At 42.8% G+C, this 22722-nt stretch overlaps 1 protein-coding gene across 2 annotated transcripts in view; it reads left to right on the forward strand.

The window, feature by feature from the left end:
- The window catches only part of KCNH1 (potassium voltage-gated channel subfamily H member 1), a 340626-nt gene that overhangs the window by 113705 nt on the left and 204199 nt on the right, over positions 1–22722 (forward strand). For both annotated transcript variants that reach the window (XM_033094007.1, XM_033094008.1), the window contains exon 7: positions 22047–22476. In XM_033094007.1, the coding sequence (XP_032949898.1) occupies positions 22047–22476 (430 nt within the window). The remainder of the gene's footprint in view (positions 1–22046; positions 22477–22722) is intronic.

A 22722-nucleotide genomic window follows, 5' to 3' on the forward strand; every position in this document is an offset into this window, starting at 1 on the left:
AGCTGAATAAATCTTTAAAAAGCAGTAGGAAGATACTAAAGATGAAAGCAGAAGTATTAAAAAAAAATACAGAGGCAAGATCATCATCAAAAGCTAGTTCCTTGAAGAGAATCAAGAAATTGACAAAGCTTTACTGAGATTAATCCAGAAAATAAGAGAAGGTATAAACAAGAGCAGAAATAAGGCATGTCTACAGATAAAATAGAGATTTAGAGAAAAGTAAGAGAAAATTAAGGGCTTATAGCAATATGTTTGAGGGACTGGTGAAATGGGAATAAAGGTATGAAAGAGCTGAGAGGGGCTTGTGTTAGAAGATGAGTATGGCAGTGTTTGAGATTTTAGAATGAGTATAACCCTGGGAAGTGATAATCCCGAGATACGGCCCTGCGGGTGGGTGAGATAAAGAGATGAGGAGGAAGACCACGGCAGATAGCTGATTTCATTTAAGGGGCTCAGTTAGAGAGTTATTCTGCTTGTACTGAGGTAGCTGCATTGCTTCTTCCTTTCGCTGAACAGGCACTCTCTTTTTATATACAATAACTAGTCAATAGTTACAGAAATGCTTTGATGTTTTAATAAAATTACACCATTACAGAAAAAGCATACTCTACTAGATTTTATCCCAAGACTAATATGTTTTACTATACTTGAGGAAAACTTATCCTATTAACCCTTAGAACTGTTGACGAGTAGAGTATCTGGAAAGAAACTGCTTCTGCCAGGCAGCTTAAACCAACAGATTAATAGCCGATGGCACAGGAGCCCTGCCCTGTTACATAAATGCGTGTACAGCTCATAAAGCACCGAGAACATTCTCTTAGACATACATTCACGTCAGTGTCTCCATTTCACTTTTTCCACTGGATCCTATGCTTTACAAACCCTATCGATGTTTTCCTTTGTATGTTTTCCCAGTTTTCCAAATGCACACAGGCTAGTTTCTCTCCCTTTTCACACTGCACACCCATATGGGGTCTGCCCCTTGTGGGGTTTCTGTAATAACCCCAAACCCTGTGAGTGTGATGTTTGAGTCTGCAGAGATTCTCACTGCACGTTTAGGCTGAGGCTGTCGGGTGAAACTTCTCTTCACCACCCACCCTTTTCATTAAAAATGGTTCTTTACCCATGTAATCAATTTATAACTTTGATAGGACTTTAGATATTATCTTGTTAAACTATTTTTTGGCTTATTGTTTGTCTCCCCCACTAGAAGGTAAGTTCCATGAAGGCAGAACTTGTCTGATTTGCTTAACATTGAGTCTCCAGGGCCTGCGCCGTGCCTGGCACATTGGGATCATTTCATAAGTAGATCTCTCAAGTCAGGGTTTGTCAGCCGTTCTTACATCCTTATTGAAATGAGGATAAAAGTACCCCCTTCATGGAGTTATTGTGACTATAAAATGAGGTGATGCACACAAAGCACTTAGCACAGTATTTAGCACGCTACTTATTAGTCTCATCAGTGGCAGCTAGTACGAGGAACATTCTGGGGCACTAGTTCAGGGCCTGCCTAGTGATGAATGGACTCCTGTGAAGTGAGGAAATACGAGGTGTGATCAAACAATATGGTGAACATTTAAATTAAAAAAAAATTGATTACAGTAAAAACCACATTGCCATTAATCACCATCAAAATACTCCCCCTCACTTTGAACACACTTATCCCATTGTTCTTGCCACTGTCTGAAGCAATTCTGAAAGTCCTCTTTTGTGAGTGTCTTTAGTGGCACTGTTGTGGCTGCCTCGATGTCCTGAATCATTTTGACTTTGGGGAAGAGTCAGAAGTTGCATGGTGCCAGATCTGGTGAATAAAGTAGATGAGGATACACCGTAATGTTTTATTTGACAGAAATTGCCATATACCAGAAACGAAGTGTTGTCATGATGGAGGATATTTTACAGCACACTTGAAAACACAACTTCTCTCAACTGTAGCTCACACCCGACTGCACCAAACAAGTTGAAGTTTGTCACACACTGTTACTAAGGTTTGACATGCCACGTTCCATATTGAAGATCCCTGCCTTTCCGTTGGATGGCATTCAGCAGCAGCATTCACTGTAGTTTTTTATTATTATTTTTTATTAGTCTCAGGTGTACAAAACAAGGTAATAGTTAGACATTTACACCCCTCACAAAGTGATAACCCCATTTCCCCAATCTACTACCCCTCTTACATCGTATATAGCTGTTACAATACCATTGACTCTATTCCATAGGCTGTACTCCACATCCTGTGATTATATGTGTATATTAAATTATAGTTGACATTCTGTATTATTCAGCTTTTGCTTCAGGTGTACAGTGCAGCGGTCAGGCATCTACACCATCCATGAAGTGGTCTCCCTAATAAGACATGTGCCCATCTGACACCCTACAAAATCTTTACATTATTGATTATATTCCCCAAACTCATCGTAGTTTTTTGATCACACCTGGTAGCAGCTGTCTGCTTCCCACTTGCCCTCCCTCTGCTCAGCAATAGGTGGCGCTTGCTAGCGAGGACAACATGGGGTTCTGTTACCTGGAGCTAGGAATACATATACAAGGGGAGGAAACTTGCCTCCTGGTTACACATCTGTTTCTGTTCTTGTTCTCCTGTGTCTGTGTGGCTTGATAATCTTTTCTTCACTGACTTCTGTTTTCAGAATACTGTGTTTGAGTAAAGGAGGCTTCAGAGGGTGGGTTCACCATTCTTCCTTTTAAAAAGCCTACCTGTACCCCGCTGCTTGCGTAGTAGTATATTTATATAAGGTTATCTCATAATATTGTCACTAAGGCCTGTAGTTGGGGTGAGTGGCTCTGTGCACAGAATGTAATTACTTTTGCAGCAGCTTGGAATGTGTCAAAATACTGATCAGTGAACAATTATAACAGGCAGTATGGCTGATTGTGGCAGAGGACACTGATCATAGCATTACTAAAAACAGCAGGAACCTGGACCATCTACTAGTGGACCCCGTTCATTGACTGGGTTCTCTTTTCACCACTTATTCAACTGTGTGAATTGCTGTTGTGTGTAGAGTCCTCCAGGAGATGCAGCAGTGGGTAGAAAAGTAGCAGAAGGCATGGGTCCTGTCCTTCATCTTGCTGTGGTGTTGGGAGAGAGCATATATTGAGATGTAACAACTGGGAACAGAGTAAAAAGATCTATATTCAAATTACTTAATAAAGCAAAAGAGTGATCTATTTGGGTTGTGGTCACTTAGGGAGGTACCTTGGAGAAGGTAAGCCCAGAGTTTAGTCTTGAGGAAGTTGGTCAGATTTGGCTGTCAGGGTTCACACAATAGAAGGGAACTTGAGATGCCAAAGCTGAGTAATCAGTAAATCATGTATTAGGGTCTCCAAGGAGAGAGGAGGCTAGACTTCAGGGGCTGTGATGGACATGAATTTGCAGAGGAAGTGAGGGCCAGCTGACTCATGTTTGAATATGAGGTCAATTTTGAATAGTTCTGGCAGACCCCAGGGAATTCATGGTAACTTCTTTGTTCTCCTTTAAATATAAGAATCATATAATGACAATAAAGATAATTATAATAAAAGGAAATAGTTTACTACACATACTGCAACCCAAAGATCAGCAAACTGGCCTGTTAGGTCAGATCCAGCCCTCATCTGTTTTTGTGTGGCTAAGAATGGTTTCTTCATCTTGAAATGGTTGAAGAAACTCAAAAGAGAAGAATAATATTTTGTGACATGTGAAAATAATATGAAATTGAAATTTCAGTGTCCATAAATAAAGTTTTGTTGGAACCCAGACATGCTTATTTGTTAATGTCTTGTCTGTGGCTGCTTTGAGCTACAGTGGGTAGAGTCAAGTAGTTGTGACAGCCTGTACGGCCAACAAAACCTGAAGCATTTACTATGTGGCCCTTTGTAGAAAACGTGTGCTGACCCCTGCCCTAACCGATATTGTTTCATTTCTGCCTACTTCCTTCCAGTCTTTATCTAAATGTATACATAATTTACATACTTGTAGACATTTTTGTACAGTAAGCGCCCCCTTATCTGTGATTTCACTTTCCACGGTTTCAGTTACCCACGGTCAACCATGGTTCAAAATACATTAACTGAAAATTTTCAGAAATAAACAATTCATGAGTTTTAAATTATATGCGGTTCTGAGTAGCGTGATGAACTTTTTTGCCATCCTCTCTATCCCTTCTGGGGTGTGAATCATCCCTTTGTTCAGTATATCCACACTGTATGTATGCCACTGCCCATTAGCCTTTTAGTAGCCGTTGAGGGAGCCCACATTCACATAACTTTTATTACAGTATATTTTATAATTGCTCTGTATTATTAGGTTGGCACAAAAGTAATTGCAGTTTTTGCAATTATTTTTGACCTATTAAATCTCAATTGCTTTTGCACCAATCTAATAGTTATTGGTGTTAATCTCTTACTGTGCCTAATTTATAAGTTAAACTTTATTATAGGTATGTATATGTAGGAAAAATCATAGTACATATAGGATTCAGTACTATCCGTAGTCTCAGGAAGGAATCCCCCTCAGAACAAGGGCGGGACTACCAGGTATGGATTTTCTCACATTGTGTTATAAACATTTTTTTCTAATAGTCATTATAATCATAAATTGAATGAGTTAGTATCTGTATAGTGCTTTAAAATGTAAAAAGTACCTTATACCCATTGTCTTACTATCACTACAACCCATACGACTAGTGGGAGTGTTCCCATTTCACTGAACTGTCATAATCATTGAGTGATGTGCTCAAAGTCCTACAGACAGCAAGCCAGTAACGCCAGGATTTCTGACCCCAAATCCCTTATTTATTTTACTTTACAATGTTATCTACTGATAATTATGTAATTCTCCCCAAATTAATCTAAATTGTTTTTACTTCACAGTTCTTCCATTGTTGGATGTGTAGGCTGTCTCCAGTTCTTCCCTTTTACCAGTGGTGTCTCAGTGAACGTCATATATATGACTTATCCATATTTTGTCTTTTGTTTATTTTAAGGGGAAGAATTTAGATTTGTTTTGACATTTGCTTTTCAGCAGAGAGCCCCAATGCTATGAATGGGGTGGGGATTGAGCTGTAAGTCGGGGGGATAACAGGCGGTCTCACCCAGGTTCAGAAACTGCCTCCTTAGAGGCTGATCTAATTTCCAGTCATTTAGTAATTATATGTGGGGTTTCTGTTAGTGCCAGGTACAGGGCCAGGTAGGTTCTGAGAATTTGGTGTCGAAATTGAGGGAGTCCCTGCCCTCAAGAAGCTGACAGTCATGTATGGGATGGTGAGGGGACAGGTAAGGTGGCGGGGATATCGCACCACGGTGAGTACAGCGGGGGTGCCTGCTGGATGCGTGAGAATAGGCCACCTTGGCTGGGAGCTCAGAGAAGAGTCTTTTTTTTTTTTAAATTAAATTTATTGGGTGACAATGGTTACTAAAATTACGTGGGTTTCAAGTGTACAATTCTGTAATACATCATCTATATTTCACATTGTGTTCACCACCCAGAGTCAGTTCTCCTTCCATCACCATATATTTGACGTCCTCTACCCTCTTCTGCCACCCTCTCCCCGTTACCATCTGAAGAGTCTTTTAGTGAAGGATAAATAGGGAGTTGGCCAGGTAACAAGGGGGAAGAGGAGGACTGTGGGAAGAGGCATCAGTCAGGCAGGGGAACCAGTCTATGTGGAAGGCAGGCAGTACGACACACCCGGCACATCTGAGGAGTTCCGGTTACTCGGTGTGGCTGGAGTGTAGGTGTGTGTGAAGGCAGCGCCAGAGAGGGCAGGAAGAGCAGGGAGGGGCCAGTCATGAGGGCCTTGTGTGCCCCACTGGGGAGCATGGACGATGTCATCGAAGAGCCTGCGCAGGAGAGGAGTGCCATCAGAACTGCCTGTTAGAGAGAGAATAACCGAGTTGCAGCATGGAGAATACATTAGATGGGGAAGCTTGGAGGCAAGGGGCCGGTGAGGGCAGCTGGTGCAGCAATCCAGCTGAGAGACTACCACGTCAGTGCGGATGGAGACAGTTGGACTGGTTCTAGAAACAAATAGAGGCAAAATTAATAGGACTCCATGATTGCCTGTACGGGGATTGATGAGAGAGAAGGAAGAACAAAATCAAAGATGACATTTAGGCTTCTGGAATGGGTGTTTTCATCTTTTAGAGTTCTTTAGGTGATAGAAGCGGGTAGGTCAGATTGGGTCAGAGAGTCCTGGTTGGATAGCTGTTACAGGAATCCAGGCTGAGGATAGGGTATCAGACATCACTTGTCATGCTCCTCCCAATAGCTGATCATCGGTTTGTTCATTCATTCAGAAATCAATTACTGAGTGTTAGCTGTGTGCTAGGACTGTGCTGGATGCCTTGGGGACATATCCAGGGGAAAGGAACATGTTCTCTTGCTTAGAAAGCGTTTACATATGTAGTAAGAGATCAAGATACACAGCCAAAAGTTTGGTAAGAGGTAGGGCATGATGAATGTAATAATATTGGTACAGAATGCTGTGGGAATTCACTGAGGAGAGATCAATATAGGGGGTGGGGAGCGAGGCAAGGAAAGGAGTTGATTCAGAGCAGGCTCCATTGCACAGGTGTTGTTTGCGCTGGTTTTTACTGAAAAGCGCTGGAAGTCCGGACCGGTGTGGGAGAACAGTCCAGGTGGAGAATAAAACACACATTTGGGGGTGTGATACCCCCTCGTTTATTGTGAGACCTGTCTTCGGGCTCTCATTGATGCTCTAGAGAAGGTAACGCAGTATATTTCTGCATCTAATGCTGGGTGAGGAATAATAATACAGGAGTTTCTAAAATCAGGAGTGTCTCAGTGACTGTCTGCCTGGCACACCAGTGCCCTAGTTTTGGCGGCAGAGTGAAGCCAATGGAAGAAGATTTCCGATTCTGAAACATGGTTTTGTCTGCAGGCTTTCATTATGGAGGGGTAGGGCACCTGGTCTCCCTGAGGCAGGCGGGTGTGCTCCCAGGTCTCCAGGATCAGACCAGGCAGGCATTCAGGGCTGGCGCAGTGCTCCCTAGTGTCCCGGGAAAGGATCAGCTGTGCCTGGGGCCACCAGGACCTGCTCCTGGACCAGTGAGAGAAATAAACTCTGACCTTCATGGTACGATTCCTTTAAGACATTTTAAGTTTTTTATGAAAACCAGTGGATAATACTCATGGAAATACTTTGTAAGCTATCAGGAGCTGCTGGATGCTCTCTATTCATTCATTCAACTAACCATTGTGGAGAGCCTGCTACCACGGTCTAAGTGCTGCGGTTACAGTGGGGGCCTCAGCATGGTGTTTATATTCTTGCATGAGGGGCAGTCAAGAAACAAATGAAAAGCCTGTTGTGTGTTAAATGTAAAGCCTATAAGTGTTCTGTAGAAAAATGAAACAAGGAAGTGGGTGGGGGTAGGGTGTGTTGGGCTGGGGGTTGCGATTATGAATGAAGTATAGGGGAAGGCCTTGTTTGACAAGGTAACATTTGAGAAATGACCTCAGGGAGGTGAGTAAGTGAAGGCTATTGGGGATATTGGTGTATAAGTGCTCCAGGCAAAGCAAAAGCAAGTGCAAAGGCCCTGGGGTAGAATCTACCTGCCATGTCTGAGGACAACGAAAGCTCTGTGACTACAGGGGAATGAGTGAGTGGGGGCATCCATAGGAAATGAGGTTGGGGACACCCTGAAGTAAGAGAGAGCAGGGCAGAATATGTGGGTCTCGTCGTTCACTGGAAGGACTGCAGCTTTTATCCTGAGAAGAAGCCACTGGAAGGCCCATTTATTATAACTGCCGCTTTTCTGGTCCCTGCTCTGTCCTTCTAGCCACCCTGACCCAGAAGTCCTGGATTTGAATCCAGCTTTGACAACTTGCTTTGTAATCTTGGGCAAGTTACTTAACTTTTCTGTGCCTCTGTTGCCTTCTCTGCAGAATGGGGATAATAGTAGTTTCTACCTTAGAGGAGTTACAAGAATGAAATCAGGTCATGCTTGTAACAGGCAGTGCCTGGCACATAATAAACGCTATGTAAGAGCTTGTTAAAAACAAAGTTTTTAAAATACTGCAGCCTGGGGACGTAAATAGATACTTGTGTGCCAGTGTTCATAGCAGCATTATTCCCAGTAGCCAAAAGGGGGAAGCATCTCTAGTGTCTATTAGCAGGTGAATGGAGAAACAAAATGTGGTATATAACCACAATGGAATATTATTCATCCATAAAAAGGAATGAAATTCTGACAGATGCTGTGACATGGATGAGCCCTGAAAACATTACTCTTAAGTGAAAAAATCCAGACACCAAAGAACATATACGGTATGATTCTGCTTATGTGAGTAATTAAATTCATAGAGATAGAAGTAGGTTAGGGATTTCCAGGGGCCGGGGAGGGGAGAATGGGGAATCCATGTTTCACGGGTAAATGAGTCCTCTCTGCACCTTTTTTTCCTTATCTGTAAGATGAGGGGTGTGGGCTTCGTGATCCCTGGGGTCCCCTCCTGTCCAGAGTTCTGTGATCCCAGGGCTCCTGAGCCAAGGCGTTTGTCCTCAGCCTTCCATTTAGATCTGGGCCATTTAGCAGTCCCACCCGTTGGCAGCTTGCTTTGGCCATCTGCTTTCTGGTCTGGGGAACTGCAGCTCTGTTTGTTTGCCTGGAGGGCCTCTGCAGCTCAGCTCTGTTCTCTACAAATACGGAATTCTGTCCTAGTATCACCAGGAAGGGATTTAAATTACTGTCTATAAATGCATCATGACTTAAGAACCATTTCTAAATAGTACCACCACGACCACCGGCACTCACTTGTAGAACTTTTGATTTTAACTTTCCCAAAGATGTCCCTATGAATTATTTTGCTGTCGCCTCCTTATATGTCTGTGAACCAGGTGAGAGGTTGAGAGACCTGTGAAGGGGCCCCAGCTTGGCGACTGGCATTGGGGGTCAATCTCTTCCCCTCTCTGGGCATCAGTGGCTTTGCCTGGGATGGAGCTGAGAGGCTGGGGAGTCTTATTTTTCCCCATTTTGTTTCACTGCTGAGGCGAAGTGATTTGAATAGTAAACCACACTTAAAGAACTAAAGCCAGCTTGCTGTCCCTGGGCCTGGTAAGTGTGGGAAACCCATATCTATAGCTTCCCCAGGGACCTTACACGAGGTGCTGTCCTGGATAGTCCTAGGATGCCATCCTGCCTTTTAAGAACCCATAGTCCCCAGTCTGTACAAATACAGCATGGCCCGAATGAATCTAGGCTTTTTAATGACTATACGAGTAGTCTTGACGCAATGGAAGGAGCATCATCTTTTTATTCTGTCACTGCTTTTGGTTTTTACTTTTTCATTCTGCTACTTGCTGAAGATACACACAGCCTCCTTGCTGCTTGAAGAGAAGGAGGAAATCATCATCAGTTTCTCCATCCTCAGGTTGGCTTTGGGGTGGACCTCTTGAGTGAACGGAGGAGAATCGTAGGCTTTGTGTCTTTGGAACAGCCACAGAAGAGTTGATTGCATTGCTTATTTTTAAGATTTTTATTAAAATATAGCTAAGATACACACTATAGTCATTCAGCATTTATATACCTAAAGAAGTGATCACCGTGGTAAGTCTAGCAACCATCTGACATCAACACACCTCATCATCCCTCAGGGCTGCTTGTCCCGGAGTTCACTTATAAAAAACCCATACATTCATATTACTTGGGGAGAATTATACTCTATGTCCCATAGGCTGGTTATAAGAATTGAGTTATTGCTTGGAAGACTGAGAGTTAGGACTGCTTGGCATATTGCAAGTGCTTAATAAATTTTTATTGCTATTAGTTGCTATTTCTTAGCAGGATGGGTTAACAGGGTCTATATACAACTTTTCCATTAAGATAAACTTCTAAATCACATGTTATTTTAATATTTTATAATCATTGTGTTCAAAGAAGTGCTAGGTCTTTTAGAGCAAGTTGAGAAACAAATATGTAGGTGTACATTGAATTCTATTAGTTTTCATTATTTCAGGTATCCTTGGCCTTTCATATCCTTGTCAGGTGAGACTGACTGTCTCCTACCCCTCGGGTCTGCATGTCCAGAAGCACAAGCCCAGGCTCCTTGCTTGTTTTCCTTCAGCTTACACAGTTATTTTGGTCAAAACCCTCTGATTTCTTGTTTACAACTTTTCAGAGAGGGGGCATTTTTTCCCCCTCTTTATTAATTCTCACCTAGAGATGACTTATTTCTAACATTTCAGATCCTCTCTCTCCTTTTCGTGAGGGCAAATAATTTCCCCGCCTCACCTTTCTCTCTGTCTTTCTCTTGGCTAGATTCTTACAGCTGGAGGAGAGCAAGACGACCACTTCTTACGTAACAACAATGAATACTTTTGTGAGCATTAACCCTGTGTAATGCATTTTCCCCACTTTACAGGTGCAGAAATGAAGCCCAGAGAGGTTGGGTGACCTACGAGGGTCACAGAGCTCGTCAGAGCATGCTGGAGGCAGGGCCTGGACCCAAGCCTGAGTCCCCCATGTGGCTTTGGGGCTCATGGACTCCTCAAAGGGAACGTGCTTTCCAACGAGGAGACAATTTCTTTTCTCTATGGCTTCTCTTATTCCCCAAAGTTGTAGTTACTGTTATGTTAACCACACAGAATGATGACTCTCCTTACTTAGTTCTGCCTGCTTCCCGAAAGTTTAGAACTATGTTTACCAGAAGCCTTTTAAAGGAGCTGTAATTTTTCCTTAGAACATTCCTTCAGTGACTTATCCTCAGAGGGCCAGATGGCAGTAGAGAAGAGCTCTGTGTATGACCGCTGCTTCCCAGAATGGAAGAGTCTAGAATGATATGTGGTTGCAGTCCCACTCACGGCTGAAGCTGCCAGGAGAAATAGCCCTCGAGGGCTTTAAATCTATCTGTGAAGACGGGACACAGTTAAACCACGAACAATATTGAGGGTGAAGCACTGAGTCTCCTTCTAGCTGAAAGGCGGTCCTTTTACCTTAAATTGAGGGATCCCTGAAGTTATCACCATGCTGTCTTCCTGAGACTCAGTCTTCTGTTTCTCCCTGTCCCTTTCTCAGTACCCTGTGTGTCGGTCACACCGAGAAGTGTCCTGGGACTAGGCCCACTCCCACGGGCTCCTCCAGGGACCCTGGGGTCCCTCAGAAGTGTGCCCAGCGGCTCGTCTACCTCTTGTCCTTGCTTTGCCCCTAGGGCTTTAGTTTGCCCAATGCAGGTGAGCTAGTCCCCGAGCATTGGGAAGACGTAGCACCGGCCCCAGTTTTCATAGATGCAACCCAGATGTCTGGGCCACTGGCCTGCAATTTGCTATGCCAGGCTCGCCAAATTCTGGGGAACCCTCCACACATCCAAACCAGCTGCTTGAGCCTTGCCTCTGTGACATCCCTGTGGAGGCTTCCAGGCCATGCCACAAATTCCCAGTTCTTATCAAGGGGCTGCACATATGGGGGGGTCTTTATAGCGTATAGGGGCTTCCATCTTCTTACCTGCAGCTTGGTTTTGGCTGAGGGTGAGACTGAAGTGGCTTATGTTTGGGGAGGAAAGGAGTGTGTCTTTTAAAGCCGAATTAGACTGCGTAGGGAATGATCTGCGTCTCTCCTGTCCATTAAATAGAGCGTTATCACATGTGGTCAGGAGGCCCCAGCCATGTCCTCAGATGTTACTATTTGAGGTGACGCTTTTATAATGTCAGTGCTATTTTGTGTCTAGAGCTCTGGCCGGACAGTGATAAGTGGACCATTGCCCTAGTCAGGCTCCAGTGCCGAAAGCTCCTACAGACATAACCCTCCTGAAAGTCATTGGGGTTTTCACCTACACCAGACCCTGACATGCTGTCATCTCTGAGAATGTAAAGCAAATTAGCCTAAAGCAAATTAAGGGCATGGCTAATTCTGTATCTGTGTCAGAGCTGCAGGCACAGCGTGACTTTATTTCTTCCTTCAGTATGTGAGAAGGTTCTGTGTAGGCTACTTGGATTCCTTTCACTTCCCTGGGAGAAGAAAACCTGAGATTAGTGCTCATATTCTGAGAAAGAGACATGGCTAGATAAAACCAGATTCTCTATTTTGTGTCCTTTGGAGTTTATTTGGCCAATGATAGAGATTTCAATTTTCAGCACCTCTGGAAAGAAAAAGAGCCTGATGGTAGAATAGCACAATTGAATAAACAGTTTATTTCATGGTTTGAATGGTAAACAAAAAGAAAGTGGATGATTTTAAGCAATATTTCTAAACTTCCTTCAATATTGTTTTCTATGGAGACTTTAGATGTGCCTTTTAGATATATGCTTGGATTAAACAAATGGAAGGTAATCACATCCTTCCCCTGAATATGGTCAACAGACCTGTTAAATGAACTAGAGAAGAATTCCCTTTGTGCACAACTGTAGGACTTGTGCTAAGTCAGTCTTTATGGTGACAGCCAACTTGTGTTTGCTGCTGTATTGCTGTCATCTGCGGGCTGTGTTTTTTCTGTGGCCTGACTGTAGGCAATGTGACAGTAGGGGACTACATCTTCCCTGTTTTTCTATCGCTGGTGGCTCTTCGCTATGTTTTTCTATACTAGGTTTTCAGGAAACGATTACTGAATTGAATTAAACAAGGATAAATTTAAATGTTGAAGCAATAGAGGCGCAGCACATTATATTTAAGCGTCAGTGAGTAACTTCCAGTAAGATCTGGTGAGCCAGTTTATTCCCTTGTGTAGCTGAAATGGATTTGCAGTTCTCAGCGTGGTGGGGCCATCATGGAACGTTTATTCTTGAAGTCATCTCTGTTTTAAAGACAATGAACAAATCAAGCTCTATTAATAAATTAGTACATCCTTGTAACAAACCACTGGATTTACTACGGGCACCACTTCTTCTTTGAGTAAGTCTTAGTGTAGGTATCAACAAACATTTATTGAGCATCTGCAAGGAACTAGAATTCTAAAGATGGGAAACTAAAGGTGGAGTCTTTAGAGCAAAGGGCTAAGATCCAATACGTGGGAGTCAGTAGATCAGGGTTCAAGTTCCAGCTCTGCCACTTTCTACCTGTGTGATACTGGACAAATGATACTATCAGTTTCCTCATCTGTAAATTGGGTATATAATATACTTACTTCACAAGGTTATGAGGATTGAGTGAGATAACACTTGTAAAGTCCTGGTCATGCCCGGCACTTACTAAGTACCCAATCGATGTTCATTATTACTCTCACCGTAGGTGTGCTTCCTGACTTCAAGAGCCTGTCAGCTTAATACAAGGACAATGTGACATTCCTACTTCAGGACACTTTGTACTTGCTGATCTTTCTGTCTGGAACATATTTCCCTTAGATACTCTTGTGGTTCACATTCTCATCTCCACTGGGCCTTAAATGCCAAAATCTCAGTGAATTTTTCCTTCACAATCCTGTTTAACAGTGACCATCACCCCTCATCCCTACCTGGCACCCTTTAGTTTCATTTCCTGCTTAATTTTTCATCTCATTGTCTTATAGCGTACCATTTATTTTACCTATCTTTTTCTATTTATTGTTAGTCTTCCCAATTGAATGAAAGTTCCAGAGGGTGAGGATTTTGGTCTTGTTCATCACTGATCTATTATCAGTGCTTGAAATCGTGTGTGCCTCCTATTAGGTGCTCAGTAATTATCTGTTGAAAGAAGGAGTCAAGGCCCAGTTGTGGGAACCCAGCAGAGGGTATGTGGAACTCCGCTCGTAGGTATCACGGAGAGATGACGTTATGTTCAGTCTTAGATGAGCAGTTCTTGACCTTCCTTCCATTAAGACACTGTATCAGTCAGGGTTTACAGAATATATATATTCCTACTGGTTCTGGTTCTCTATCTCACACGGTTATGGAGGCTGAGAAGGCCCATGACCCATGGTCTGCAGGGTGGAGACCCGTGAGAGGTGGTGGTGTAAGTTCTAGGCAGAGTGCGGGAGAAGATCGATATCCCAGCTTGAAAACAATAAGGCAGAGAGAGCAAATTCTCCTTTACTCCCTTTTGTGTTCAATTCCTGTCACCAATGCCTGGGATGAGGCCCACGCACACTTGGGAGGGTTTCTGTTTTACTCAACCTACTGATTCAGATGTTAACCTCATGAAACCCCCTCACTGACAGTCCCAGGAGAATGTTAACCAAATATCTGGGCATCCTATGTCCCAGTCAAGTTGACACATAAAATTAACCATCACAGACACACATAGTGGATTATGTTCCTGCATGCGACATCTGATTCACAGTTTCTACACTCCTTTCTGTACAGGTTCAGGAAAGCAAATTGGGATTCCAATGAGAGAGCAATAGTATTACAGGGATAAGATTGAATTCACTCTGATATTTATTTTAAAAGGCAAAGTACTTGTATATTTGATACGGAGACAATTTTAGTAATAAATACGTGACTCATCCTATCACTGGGGTATTGAGAAATGCCTTTAAGGATCGCTAGGGGTTTGGCAGATGGACAACCAGGGGAATAGTGTTTGAGGCAGAAGGAACAGCATATGTGAAGGCATGAGGGCACAGTGTGATTATGGAACCACAAATAATTTGATATGACTAAAGCAGAGGATGCCTGGGACGGAAGCAGTGAGAGATGAGGCTGTTAGAAACAAAATTACAAAGGACTTTGCTAAAGTAATGCAATTTTATCCAGAAGGCAATGGGAACCATTGACTAACTCCAAGTAGGGTTGTATCATACTTTTAAACTTATATTTAATTATTTTTATAATTGAATTTTTTTTAAATTTGGATAAACAATAATTCACATGGTATAACATTCAAAGTGAAGACTCTCCCTTTCTGAGACAATCAATATTTCTCATATCTTAGGTATACTTCCAGAGATATTATATGCATAGACAAGAATATATATTTGTTTTCTATTTTTATCCAAAGGGCAGCAAAATTACACATTGGAATACTGATATTCCTTGATAGCACCTTTCTAAAAAAGAACATTCAGTTAAGAAAAGTTGGCATAGCCAAATAAGATGATGACACCTAGTTTTTCACCTGGGAGACTGTAGACCTGAGGGCACATTCTCCAAACTGGGGAATAGGAGACGGACTGAGGATTAGACCTGTCAGACTGAGGAACTGATGGGCTAGTCCCATGACATGCCCATAGGAATCCTAAGGACAGGAGAAATGTCTGCTTTGGAAAGATGGATTTATAAGTTTTTAGTGTATAGATGGTGGTTAAAACCACACGAATAGATGCAGCTGCCCAGAGGAGGGGGGCATACTGAGAAGAGAGAAAGTCCAAGAACAATACCTTAGGGAATAATTAGAAAGAGAGGTGTTGGGGGAACGAAGGGAGGAGAGTCCATTCCACATTGTTGTAATAGTCAGGGTTCAAGTTTGGCTAATGTATGGAGGGAAGAGGTTATTAAAAGGTATCAGGTACTCAAGTTTTGGAAAGACCAGGAAACATTTGCAGGCTATGAGGCTAGGAACAATGCCCCAAATCATATTACAGAGCTGGTTCCATGAATAAACCACTGCTGCTGCTACCCGACATGGACTTGCAATGCATAGTGCTGACAACGCCATCGAGGGACCCTGGGTACCACTTCCATTGCTGCTGTCTGCTGCTTCCGGGAACTGTAGGATGCTGCCATGTTCTTGCAGAAGGGGGCCTGCACAGTTCCTCCATTAGATACAGTCAGTGACTGGGGTGGGTGTCTCCAGTAGACAGACTCTAGGTCATGTGCTCACACATTAGCTGCAGGGGAGACTAGAGAAGGAAGAGTTATGGTATCTTTAGCTTCTGGGGTGGAAGAAAAGCTCTACTTTGTAAGGTGGTGATTCCTCAAAGACAGGAAAACAGCTTAGACACTGTGTGGCCATGAAGAATGTCAAATGTCAAATGCTGAAGGTGTAGCAATTAGAAGGTAATTGGTGACCTTCAAGACAGTAAATTCAGGGAAGTGGTTTGAATGGACATCTGATTGCAGTGGGTTGAGAAATGAGTGGGAAATGAGGAAATTGAGCCATTTTGTGTTGATTATGGTTTCAAGAAGAGAAGGAGCGTTAATATATCTGGAGAGGTGCACAGGACTTGAAGCAGTAGCATGATTATAGTCTACGAGAAATTAGTCTGTGAAAGGGAGACTTGAAGACAGGGAGGGAATAGTGAGGAGCGTGGATAGTTGATGGATTGATGTCTCTGGGTGGGTGGTGGAATGGGTTTTGGTGCAGTATGGAACGATGTGCAGATGCACTTGCTTGTATTTGTGGAGGTGGAATGTAGAGTCAGAGTTGATACAAATGATCTCTCCTTTCTCTGTGAATAGGGAGATGCTTTGGGTTGAGAATGACAGGGGCATAGGTCAGGTGGCGTGTTGAATAGAATAGTGACGATTTGGAATATCTATTGATGGGAAGAGGAGAGAGGGTTGTTCAAGGAAGAGGAATAGGACAGGGACACAGTAGAGAATGGAAATGATAACACAGTGCTGACTGTTGGATCCAGTGCTGGGTTTGGCAGGACAATTGTGGCAGGAGGGCAAAGGGAGAGATTTTTAGCATGGTGGGGAGAGAGTACTTGAAGTGATGTCATGAGGCCTGATGGGAAAGGAAGTGAAATCTGAAGAGAGTTGACAAAAAAAGATGAAGGGTAGAGATGTCAAAGAGAAACCAAAGGGTAGGTTAGATGGGGATAAGGGAAAGAGAGCAGGAGGAAAGGAAGTGTGTCATCATTATGCCGAATGCTGGTGTGTAAGATCTCAGATATGGAGCACTTCTCAGTGGTGACCAGGCCCACGATGTGGAGTGGTGGGAATAGAGGGGCTGAAGTGTTGAATGATAGTTTCCCATGGACGTTAAAGTTTCCCATGCTCATGGTGGGAAATGGGCTAGAAAGCTGGGTGCAAAGATTCAAGGGATGAAAGGGAAGGGCTAAGCCGTTGATAAATGGGATAATTAATGAAAAGATTAAGCCCAACTTCTGGCATATTTGTAAGTCAGTAGATATTAGTTATCAATAATCAGTTCTTGACCTTCCTTCCATTAAGACACTGGCAGAAATTGGGAGGTGGCCTTGCTGGGCAGTTGTTATTTGACTGCCAAAGAGCTCTTGTTTGGAAGTGTGGAGACTGAAAACTCCCTACTCCTCACAGCAGGGTATAAGGGAGAACATGGGGAACAGCAAGGTGTTGGTAGAACTAGATGTCAACTAGAGCAGGGAGGTGGTGGGAACAGTCCATGAAGAGGCTGGGAATTTCTCTACACATGACGCTGGGTTCCAGAGAACTCAGAGGGAAGCATGTGAAGAAGGCGATTAGCTGGAGGAGGATGCAGGAGAAGGATAATCATGAGAAATGTAAGATTGAAAGCAATTTAAAAAAATAATGAAGTTCAGCTGTAGAATTTGCTGTGGATGACATCATGTCACCCGCAGACCTGGAAGCCTGGGGGACTATTCAAGAACCTGAAAGACTGAGTAGTTATTGTCATCAGTCTGTGACAGTGTTATTTCCATGACTATGGCAGAAAAAAAAATGAGCAGAAAATTGTTGAATCTGACTAGCTGAGAAGGCCAGGTATAGCCCAAATTAACGGAATGATTTACTTAGTCTGAATGAATAGGTCAAACTTGATAGTTCACACACAAATGCTTCTGGTAATTACCAAATGTCCATTTCAATTGGAGTTGTGTCAGTATCACTACAACTGAGGTTATTTAGATTCCAGAAAGCTTTCTTCCGGTCAGAGTTGTTAGCTTTCAGTGATGAGCCCACCAGCACAGGCAGTCACCGTCCCCTCATCCATGTTGATTCATCCTGAAGTTGTTGGTTCTTCATAATTTTAAGGTTGTGATAAAGAACTCTCCGGAATATTTCAAATGTGAGATAGGTTTTCTGATTCAAGAAGTCCCTGGGAAAATATGATTCTCTACCATATGGTGCTGTTGTGTTTTTAGCATACTAAAATTTAAAAATAAAATGTTTGGAGTGTTCAGTTTTATCAATTGCATCTACTGAACGTCAGGAAAATAAGAAAACAAAAAACACATTAATAGCTTGCAATGCTTTTAAACAGCTAGAATCCTAGCTGTTAGTGCAATAAGAGCAAACCTATGAAAGACCGTGTAACAGCATATCAGTGTGCACACAGATAACACAATGAGCAAGTGCTTATTTCATATCGTTTCAAGGCTCCTTAAAATAAGAAGAAATTTTTCTAATAATTCAAACTCTTCCGTGTAGTTTAGAGAATGTTTGAGACCCTTTCTGACAAGGTGCTGGCTATAGACCCTGTGTAGGTGTATTGGTTTCCTAGGGCTGTGTGACACGTTATGCAGGGTGGCTTAGTACAACAGAAATTTATTCTCTCACACTTCTGGATGCTAGCAATCTGAAATCAAGGTGTCAGCAGGACCATGCTCCCTCCGACGGCTCTAGGAGAGAATCTGTGCAATGCTTTTCTCTTAGCTTCTGGTGTTGCCAGTATTCCTTGGCATTCCTTGGCTTGAATCACATCACTCCAATTGCTGCATTGGTCACATCGTGTTCTTTCTGTTTCTGTCTCTTCTCCTCTAATTATAAGGACACCAGTCATATTGGATTAAAGACCCACTGTATGACCTCGTCTTAACTAACTAGACCTGCAATGACCCTATTTCCAAATAAGGTCCCATTCTGAGGTTCTGGAAAAGACATGAATTTCAAGATGATGTGGTTCCTGATGTAATTGGGGAAATGGCTCCAGGAAACTAATGTAAAACAATGTGTTCAAGTGGTAATGGATACAGATTACCATGGACAGATGGAGGAGTGAGTGATTGTGACTACAGGGTAGTCATGGTTAGGGTTAAGGTTAGGGTTAGGGTTAGGGTGGAGGCAGTGGCAAGCTTGAAGGATAGTAGCAGCAGGCCTGAAGGATGATGAGCTACCAGATGGCAGAAATAGGCAAGCTGGGCATTCTGGGCTGAGGAACCAGTCTGAGCAGGCACAGAGGTGCAAACGTGCATCTAGTGTGTGGCAGGCTCAAAACCAGCGTTAAGGCTAGAGGATAGCATAGCCTTTGAGTAGGGCTGCCTGTGTTGTGCTGGCCATTGGGAAGGGATGGAGAAGGGAGAAGGGTTAAAGTGCAGGTGGAAGGAAGGCAGATAAGAGAGGTATAAGGGGAGCCCAGTCATTCATCTCCGTGAATGACTGCCACACAATGGGATCTTTGAGGTAGCAGTTAAGGGGAGAACTTAAGGAGCGGCTGAATCACCTTTCCCTAAGGGAGCTCTAGAAAACCTTGCTGGACTCACAGGAGCTGGACTCGATGATATCTATTCTCCCTTTCAGCTGTCAACTTCTGTGACTATTAGGTAGAAATATATCACGCCTCCCTCACCAGTTATTATGCTTTTGTTTCCTCCCTCTTTTCTTCCTGTCAAGCATCTTCCAGACACTGAAGATACAATAGTGAGCAAGAAGATAAAGACAGCATCATTTTAATCCCTTCCTGTAGCATTAGCACAAGGAGCACATAGTGGGTTCTTCATAAATGTTACTTTGAATCGAATATGAGTGAGGAAAAATGACAAATAGTTTTGCTCTGGGTAATAATTTCTGCTTCAGAATAGAACTGATTTGGAAGATGATTTCAGGAATCTCCTTAGGAGGTGGAGAGTAGGTGGCTGCTTACATGTGTTTGATTTCTGAGTCATCAAAAAGTCTCCTTTGCCTCCCAAAATAGCCTCCTTCATCCAGGCTGTTGGTGCTTTTCATTCCACTGTTGGAAGTTAGTTTTCCTCTGTTAAAAGGCAAAAGCCCTATGGAGAGAGGATATCCATTTACCCTCATCAGTCTTTTGCACCTTAACACAAGGGATTTTCTCAGCCTTTTCTGCAGGCTGAAAAAGGTTTTTGAGAAAAGCACATGAAGGGCCAAGGGGACCTGGGGAGGAGTACTGAACATGCAAAGGTAAATTTTAGCAAAGGTCAAGATTAGCAGTTTGGATGAACTGACGCTGGGTATATAGTCCCTTGGCCTAGGAAAATCCATGATTATCCATTGGCTGGTATATGTTGGACAAGAAATGATTATTTCTGTTGTAAGTTTTATGGCTACAAAAATATTGTTTGTTTTCTTTTTTCAAAAGAGCAATAAATCCCACCTCTCCCACTGTCATTGCAACAAAAATAATCTGTAGTCTTTCTCGACAAGGCCGTGTTACATATGGTTCATGTGTGCACTTGTTAGCAAGGCTAATGACAGCTACTGTAACAAATATCCCCCAAAGTTTCAGTGGCTTGTTTCAGAAGTTTCTTTTTTCTTTCACATCACAATATGATTCAAGTTGACTGGGGAGGGGAGAGGGTGTTCCACATAGTCTTTCAGGGATCCAGGCTCCGCCCATGCTATACGTCCACCATCTTCAATCCTTGGCTTCAGGGTCACACTAGCCTCATCTGGAAGGCATGCCAGGGGGAAGAGAAAGCATGTAGAGAAAGTGCACTTATGTTTAGCTGCCTTGGCCTGGAAGTGACACACGTCTCACCTTACATTTCATTGGTGCGAACTAGTCCCAGAGACCCACCCAGATGGAAAGAGTCGGGGAAATGTAGTTTAGCTGTGTGCCCAAGAAGAGGAAGCAGCCCTGGTGAGACTCCGAAATCATTTACATGTTTTCCTTCTGTCGGTGACACATCCTGACCCTTGGTGGTTGTCATTAAGGGTACATGGGACAAGAGAGAATAGCAGTGACCTGAGAACTGTCCAGTGTTTCGAAGAGTGTGAAGTCGTTCACAATGCTTGGTGAAGGGCGTCATTCTGCTATTGGACTTTTGCTGTGTAAGGGAGACCGAAGTCTTGTGTCAAAGAAATGTCTATATTTTGCTTGTTCATTTATTTGTTTTTCAATGGAAATAGGAAAAGCTAATGGAAATCTCCCTCTATACCATGGAATCATGGAATCATGTGGAATAGGAGTTTTGAATGGTGTGACTTCTGTATATGTTTCAGTTCCCTTTGGAGGTAAGAGTAGATTAGTATTTGGAGAAGATTTGGAGACCTCCTAGTCCACCTCCCTCATTGTGTAGACGAGGGAACCGAGGGGTAACTGAATCATCGAAATTTGCATAGCAAGTTAGTCTCAGACCCCGTTTTCCAGATTTCTGATGTTCTTTCCACTACCACAGTGCTATTCCCTAGAGAACTACTTTTCAGAGAATAGATCTGTCCTGGTGGAATTGGCAGACACCGACAGAAGAGAGGAGGCTTGACCAGGTGAAATCAAAATGTTCCTTCTAGCTCTGAGATTCCTTGATTGATTGTGTTTAAGTACATGACGTCTGTTTGTATAATCCCTGGCCTGACAGTAGTGGCGACGCAGCCCTCCAGGGATTTGTAACAGAACCTCAGTTCTTCTCAGCTGTTTCTTTAATTCATTTTTATCTTTTTTAAAAGCTATGCTTATTTTTAAAATATATTTTTTGTAATTGTAAAAGTAAAAATTTTAATTATAGAGATTAAGTAAATATATACAAGTATAACAAAAATATACACAAATATAACAAAGAATTGCCTGTAATTCTATAACTTGACAGTGCCGCTATAAACACTGTTAATGTTGACCATTTTTCAATACAGGAATATTTGTATACTCACACACAATATAATTAGAATGAAATATTATACAATATGAAATAAATGCTATGCAACTCTTAAAATATTTCATGTTACTTAATGTGAAATATTATACAATCCTTAAAATTGTTTTAAAGTAAGTCTTGATATGGAAAAATGCTCATACTCGTATATATTTGTATAATTATGCACAATATAATTAGATTAAAATTCTAATTTTATTGGTCTTGTCTGTTTTGTTTTTTCATTTGCTTTTCAGTGGAAATCTCCCCTACACCTTAAATAAAATTCTAATTATGTTGTGCTGATGTATACAGATCTATATGAGCATATCTCCATATCATGACTTATTTTAAAACAATTTTCTAAGGGTTGCATAGTATAATCATACAGCTCGTGGCAAAACACTATGCTGAAAGAAACAGCCCGGCGGGGAGGAGGGAAGCAGTTGTCTCTTCCGTTCTAGGCCCTCATGTTGTGTTGCTCTTCTCCCAGGGTATCAGCAGCCTGTTCAGCTCTCTGAAAGTCGTCCGGCTGCTGCGTCTGGGGCGCGTGGCGCGTAAGCTGGACCACTACATCGAATACGGGGCTGCCGTGCTGGTCCTGCTGGTGTGTGTGTTCGGGCTGGCTGCTCACTGGATGGCCTGCATTTGGTACAGCATCGGGGACTATGAGATCTTCGACGAGGACACCAAGACCATCCGCAACAACAGCTGGCTGTACCAACTGGCAATGGACATTGGCACCCCTTACCAGTTCAACGGGTCTGGCTCGGGGAAGTGGGAAGGTGGTCCCAGCAAGAACTCAGTCTACATCTCGTCGCTGTATTTCACCATGACCAGCCTCACCAGCGTGGGCTTTGGGAACATCGCCCCCTCCACAGACATCGAGAAGATCTTTGCAGTGGCCATTATGATGATTGGCTGTAAGTACGGCGGTTGCTGGGGCTGGAGGCGGGGGCGTGGCCGGGGCCGGCCCTTCTGTGAGCTGGACACAGAGTCGGGGCTGCAGTGTCACACGATCAGGGTGTAATAACTTAAAATAAGGGAGAGATTTCTTTTTAAAAGAGTAACTTTATAGTTTTCCTGATAATTAAAGAAGTACATGTTTGCTGCAAAGAAATTTAGAAAATGCTATAAAAAACACAAAGTAAAAAATAAAAACCATCCAT

Source organism: Rhinolophus ferrumequinum, chromosome 22, assembly GCF_004115265.2.
Source record: "Rhinolophus ferrumequinum isolate MPI-CBG mRhiFer1 chromosome 22, mRhiFer1_v1.p, whole genome shotgun sequence".
In the NCBI taxonomy this organism is placed as follows: Eukaryota; Metazoa; Chordata; class Mammalia; order Chiroptera; family Rhinolophidae; genus Rhinolophus; species Rhinolophus ferrumequinum.